Raw genomic sequence first — 6,336 nt, forward strand, 5'->3', positions numbered from 1 at the left:
TATGTAACTTAGCATCAGTTGAATAAGAAAAAGAAATGGTAAACCACAAGTCTACCACTTCCATAAATTCAGCTAATATTTTTTCTTCGGCAACAAGTACCAGTCGTTCTCGAAATAAGTTCAGCAGCTCGACGTACAATTTTCCTTTCGTGTCTGGACAAAATTAAGTCGTCCCTGAGTCAATTTGAAAAGTGGTGTCATTTCCACTTTTAATCTTTCCTGTACTATGGCTTTCAAAGCTCCGACGGAGAGTATCGTGTCTTTATAATGGAATGGTCACAGTCCACAAGCCAGTTTTGCAACAGTTTTATTAAGTGAGGAGTATCTGGGATTATGTATACTTTTTTGTTCATGGGTGCTTAGTAAAGTTGTGGGTACCTAATTTGTTCCAACATCCTATATTGCTGGACCCATTATCACTGATAATGGCAGCTACATGTATATCTATTACATTTAATTTATGAATTTAACTGATTATTGTTGCTTTGCACATCTTCTTGTCAAAATCAATATAAATTGGGTGCTTCCAATTTTTAAACAAGCCACTGGCCATCACTCCTTGAATTTAATTAGACCAATTACTTCATCCGAATCTGGGTCGTATTCCATGGTATATTGAATTTTCATTTAATCAAAGCTTAAAATGCATTCAGTGTCTCTGCTCTGCAATCCTTTTACAAAATTTCCCATGAATAATATAATACTAATAATATCTTCCAAAATGATCCTTGAAATTGATTGTCCTTGCAAAATTTTGTATCGTCATTGGACATGTTACCAGAAGATTCATATCATTCCGCATGTACTCATATCCTCTTTTCCCAAAATATCGAAGGGTAAGAGCACGGTTTACTTCTTCATTTATCCACTTGACCCGTTGCTTTTATTTCAATATGAAATCAATTTGATTAATTTGAAGCAAGCATGCCTTTGAACTTGTTCTTTATTCTAGGGATTAGTTCGTTAGGTTGGATGCAATGTTTTTTCAAAGCGTCTAGTTCTTTTTGTAATTTTTGTAATGTAAGTTCAGAATTTTCTGACACTACCCGCTGCGCAAAGCGATCGAAAACTTCTCAAACTCAAACTACAAACATATTTCACAGCTCATGGCTGTGAAATATTTCGCATTCAAATTTGTTGCAAATTTATAAACGAAATATCCTCGACATGGCTGGCGCACGCATCGCTCGCTCGCGTTGCCTGGCTTGCTCCTTCTCTCGCCTTTTTTGGAGACGCATCATCGTTGCGAATGGTGCGGCGCGGCCATGTCGCTGCCTGGCGGGTGGCATAGAGAGTTGTGTTCTAGCCCGTCGCTGAACTCGCCATTGATTCGCCAGCCTCGGGGCCCCAACGTCCATCCTTCCGGGGGCCCTTGTCGCTAGTACTCTGTCCATAGGCATACTATCGTAGACTAGCGATCTACGGGGCCCCTAAATCGGCGGGGCTCCAGGCGACCGCCTAGTCCGCCTACCGTTAGATCCGCCACTGCCAGTACGCAAATAAAGCGGCCGTGTGGAGCCCCCGCTCAAAAGTAAAATTACTTCGCAAACCTTCTCTGGTTTAGCATTCCTCATATATCTTCTCGCTCGACACATTCGTGTGACCGCTTAGGGCCTCTACACCTGTTAATCCGCCACTGGGTGGGTCGACCTACCGGGTGGGAACCATCCGCAAACGATCCGGATCATTTGGGCCGACTCGAAATCGTTGCTCCCACAGGACGGGATGGTGGCTGGCGAACTACATACTGCACTCGCCGACCACATACCAGCGCTCCGTGGAGCCACGTGATCGATTGCAGTCAGTGGCCAATAAGACCCCACAGCTCCCTGCCATCTTCCTAATCTCTTTGTTGTACAGGTGATCTTGCCTCCCTTACGAGCCGAGGCTGAGCGCAGCAATTCAAGCCACATCCTCCCGTACAAATTTTCTTCTTCTTTGACGTAACGACCAATACTGTGGACCGGGTTGTAACGGCTTCTTCTTTACCTTACTAAAACCTATGTATGTATGTATGGTTTATACTGCATATTTCTTGAATAAAAGAAACGTGTTTGAAAATGTTTTGTTTTTGCAAAATTTGTCAAAACAAAACAAACTGTGCCGAATCTGACAGTTGCTTATCGAAGGCGAAAATTGTTTTATTGAATTGGACAGAGTAGCTTACACCATCTGAAATGTGAGCAAGTGGTAGACAGCGGTGTCTATTCAAAACGACTATTGTTATAAACAAGTGCACAGTTGTTTATTGGACTGGTGGACGGGAATTTTGATAGCGAAATATTTCACAGCTATGGGCTTTGAGTTTGAGAAGTTTTCGATCGCTTTGCGCAGCGGGGTGTGCGAAACACGATCGCAAGCGTTCGGTACGGTTTGCTTCGCCCCCCACTTGAACCCACTCTAAATTCTCTTTGTTTTTGTATAGCAACACATCTCATCACAAATACATTTCAAAATCTTCAAGTTCGCTTTTTTCTCTTTTTTTATTTCCTCTTAATTCCTCTTTTTTACAACGTTAATTACAATTAGCAGTTTTGAGTTTGTACTCGACAATTTAATCTGACCCGCTCGAGGCTTTCTCTCTCTTCTTTTTTTGAATTATGTAAAATTCATTTGAACTGCTCAAGGTTATCTTTTTATGTTGTTCGGTTTTGTTTTTATAATTATTATAATTACTACTTACTTGTGGATTTTTTTTGCGCGCAAATTTGGTACTTCCTACAACCAGATTGTTTGCTGCGGCGAACTGGACCAATCTACTACCATTATCATTACTGTGCTCATGCAGACTGTGACAGCCAGTGTATTGGCGGTACATTGGCTCCCTACCGACTTTTGCGTTGAAGTCCCCCAGGATGATTATGAGGTCATGCCTGGGGCACGCATCTACGATTCTAGCGAGGCGGCCGTAAAAAAGGTCCTTCTCCTCTTCCTCTTTATCTTCGGTAGGGGCGTGAACGTTTATGAGGCTTATATTAAAGAATTTGCCTCGCATGCGCAGGGTGCATAGCCTATCGTTTATAGCCTTGAATTCCATGATTGCGGGTTTCAACCGGGGACCTACGGCGAAACCCGTTCCGAGCGCGAGGTGGCGGTCGTGGCAGCTGTAGTATATGTCGTAGCAATGCTTACCACGCCTGTTGTGCACACCGTTCCCTAGCCACCGAATCTCTTGTAAAGCTACGAGGTCCATGCTCAGTGTGGCTAGGGCATCATCAAGTTTTTTCAAGGCTCCGGCTTCGCTTAGAGTACGTACGTTCCATGAGCCCATTTTCAGAGTAGTCCGGGGGCATTGCGTATGGTCGGTATCGGGATGTCCGTTTCGAAAATTATTAAAATTACCATTATTTATTTGTTGATTATGTTCGTGAACCATTCGAGGTTCCATTTTATGTATATGAATAACTTAAGTACAAACAATAACAAATGTAACTGAAGCCGTTCGAAGCTGTTTTTTATTTACACACTAGTGTACCGCTGATGATGATGATACACCTGTTTCCATCTACGTTCGCATCTCGTGCCGTTTGCATCGAATCGCAAACCGCCTGCTTCGAATCGCATGCCACTACGATCGAATGCGTGCACCCATGGTTGAATCGCGTGCCAGTACGGTTGAATCGCGTTCCACTATGGTCGAATCATATGCCACTACGATCGAATCGTGTGCCGCTACCATTGGATTTCTGAAAGCAAGAGCATAGTAAACTGTTTGTTTACGTTTGCAAGCTATATCTTTCTACGCCGACGGCATTTCATTTGTAAAATACTAATAAAAGGGCTTTATTCTCTGATTATAGGTAAACCCCACGAATATTGGTTGAAACCAAGGATTTTACCATCAACAACGAACACCGAATATTAGTTGAACACAAGGATTTTACCATCAACAAGGGACCACGATATTCGTCGATAACAAGGATTTTATGTGTAATCAGTAAATAAATCCCTTTTATTAGTATTTTACAAATGAAATGCCGTCGGCGAAGAAAGATATAGCTTGCAAACGTAAACAAACAGTTTACTATGCTCTTGCTTTCAGAAATCCAATGGTAGCGGCACACGATGCGTACCATGCAGCTGAACGGGCGTGTAAGCGGCGTTTTGAGGAGGTGGAGAGGGAATTCCGTCGTGCCCGGCAACCGGAGCTGCCGACTGTGGGTGAGTACTTGGTGAACGGTTATGAGTGTGAGGTGAATGTAACGAGCAGTGTTGTAAAATGTGCTACGTGTCTATATTACAGAAAACCAAGCCGATGATGCTGAACCATCGTACATGGAGCCCGGTCCGAGCTGTTTTACAGACGATGCTGCTCCGCTTAGCGACAGCGAGGAGGACAGCATGGCCGATGCAAGCAGCGGGGCAGAAAGTGACGACGTCGAAGACATCCAGGTCGAGGTGCAAACGCCGGACCAACCGTACCAAGACCTTTCGTGCGAGGAAGGTTTGCGGCTGTGGGCCCTGCAAACTGGGCAAGCTCATCGTAGCTTGAACCATTTGCTGGGCCATTTGCGGCAGCATTTTCCCAACGCCAGATTGCCCAAGGATGCTCGGACGTTAATGAACACGCCCGCGTCCAGAGCACCGGAGACAGCCATTACGCCTATCGCAGGGAGGACGCTGTGGTACCAGGGTGTGGGGAAATGCCTTCTTTCGTACTTTCGGTAAGAATATTAAACTAACCGTGCATTTGGTAAAGTGCTCATCCCAATTTTTTTTATCGTTCCAGTGATGTTCAGCCAACCCAGGAGGGGTTTGAGTTGATTTTTTTTGTGGACGGCCTGCCGCTGTACAAAAGCAGCCGGTCCCAATTCTGGCCCATCCTGATGCAGGTCCACAACGTGCCAAATACTCCGGTGATGACGGTTGCGATTTTTTGTGGCGAATCGAAACCGTTAATCCTGGAGGAGTTTTTGGATCAGGTCGTGGACGAAATGAACCACCTTTTTATGAACGGCCTGGTTATTGGAACCCGCTTTTACTGGGTAGCACCTACCACCGCGCAAAATGGGCACTGGCCGACTAATTTCTTTAAAGGTTTGTGGCAGCCTATGGAGATTTGTACAGTCCAGTGCTTATGAATAGCAACGTGCATAACCTGCTGCACGTGTACGAGGACGTGCGCAGGTTTGAGGGTTTAAAAACCATATCGGCCTTCATTTTGAGGCATTTTTGCACGACCTCAAAAAGTTGGTACATTCCGGGAGGCACAGCCTAGTCCAAGCGGTCCATCGTTTGCTGGAACTGCAACATATTAATGTTGCCAAGCGCCAGCAAAACCAACGAAAGGTGGACGAGCAATCGGTGCGGACGGTTGGTGTCTACACCATAGCGACCGTACGGGAGGGCTTCACGCTGCGGCCAAGTTTCCGCGACCAGTGGTGTATGGCCAACTCGGGCGAGGTGGTCCGGTACGAAACGGCCACAAAAACGAAGGGAAATCAGCTACTTGGTTTAATTACGCGGACCTGTAGCGAGTTTACCGATCCCATGTGCGTCAAGTCGATCTCCTTGCCATCGTAAGGTCGTGCCTGGAGTACTGCTGTCCGATATGGTGCCCGCTCGGCGTTGGTGACATCAATCGCCTCGAAGCCATTCAACGCAGACTCACCAGGTACGCGGTTCGACTCCTTCCATGGCAATCCCACCACGCTCGGCCCACCTATCATCAGCGGTGTCTGCTTCTCGGACTTGAACCACTCTGCTCTCGACGTAAAAACGCCCAATGCCTTTTCATATTCCGGCTCCTTAACGGAGAGATCGATTCCCCGGCATTACTAGCCAGCATCAATTTGTTCGCTCCCTGTCGGATTCTTAGATCTAATTTCCATCTCCGTGTACCGCGTACCCGCAACAACCATAGCCAGGGACACCCCATTATACGTATGTCCCTCGAGTTCAATGAAGTGTTAGATTTGTTCGATTTCAGTATGTCTACTTCTACGTTCAAGGAGAAATTGCGTCTACGTCACATTTAATGTTAGCTTATAACTAGAGGTCTATTTATATGTTATAAATGATCATTGTTATACATATCTTAATTTAATTATAAGGTTGCCGATTAGACACAATGGTCCGTCGGTTGTTTATGAAATAAATAAATAAATAAATAAATAAAACGGGCAACGAAATCACAGTGCAGGGGTATAGTTTCTGGAGCCAGGTGCCTGCATTCACAGAACCGTGCCTCTCGACGGAGGCGAATATTTACTCGGCCAGCATGGACGACTTAAACACAGGTACCCTGAAACACTACCCCAACAGTACCTTGATGTGCAAGTTAGCTGCAGTGCAGACAGCGCGGGCTGGGGTATACACATTTGTACCGTTGACACA

At 45.3% G+C, this 6,336-nt stretch overlaps 1 protein-coding gene across 1 annotated transcript; it reads left to right on the plus strand.

Annotated features, from left to right (window-relative positions):
- The first annotated feature begins 3,489 nt into the window (after positions 1 to 3,489).
- LOC125906420 (uncharacterized) lies at positions 3,490 to 6,076 on the plus strand. Its single transcript, XM_049605152.1, has 3 exons — positions 3,490 to 4,161; positions 4,244 to 4,664; positions 4,730 to 6,076. Exons 1-3 carry the CDS (start codon positions 3,975 to 3,977, stop codon positions 5,079 to 5,081), a joined length of 960 nt encoding a protein of 319 aa, XP_049461109.1. The 5' UTR covers positions 3,490 to 3,974; the 3' UTR covers positions 5,082 to 6,076.
- Positions 6,077 to 6,336: the final 260 nt, after the last annotated feature.

This window comes from Anopheles coluzzii, chromosome 2, assembly GCF_943734685.1.
Source record: "Anopheles coluzzii chromosome 2, AcolN3, whole genome shotgun sequence".
Taxonomy (NCBI): domain Eukaryota; kingdom Metazoa; phylum Arthropoda; class Insecta; order Diptera; family Culicidae; genus Anopheles; species Anopheles coluzzii.

Excerpts from the sequence above, each read along its gene's own strand:
- LOC125906420 (XM_049605152.1), top strand. The coding sequence starts at position 3,975 with ATGCCGTCGGCGAAGAAAGATATAGCTTGCAAACGTAAACAAACAGTT. Across the intron at positions 4,162-4,243 it reads ACCGGAGCTGCCGACTGTGG|AAAACCAAGCCGATGATGCT; the intron begins GTGAGTACTTGG and ends TCTATATTACAG. Across the intron at positions 4,665-4,729 it reads TGCCTTCTTTCGTACTTTCG|TGATGTTCAGCCAACCCAGG; the intron begins GTAAGAATATTA and ends TTATCGTTCCAG.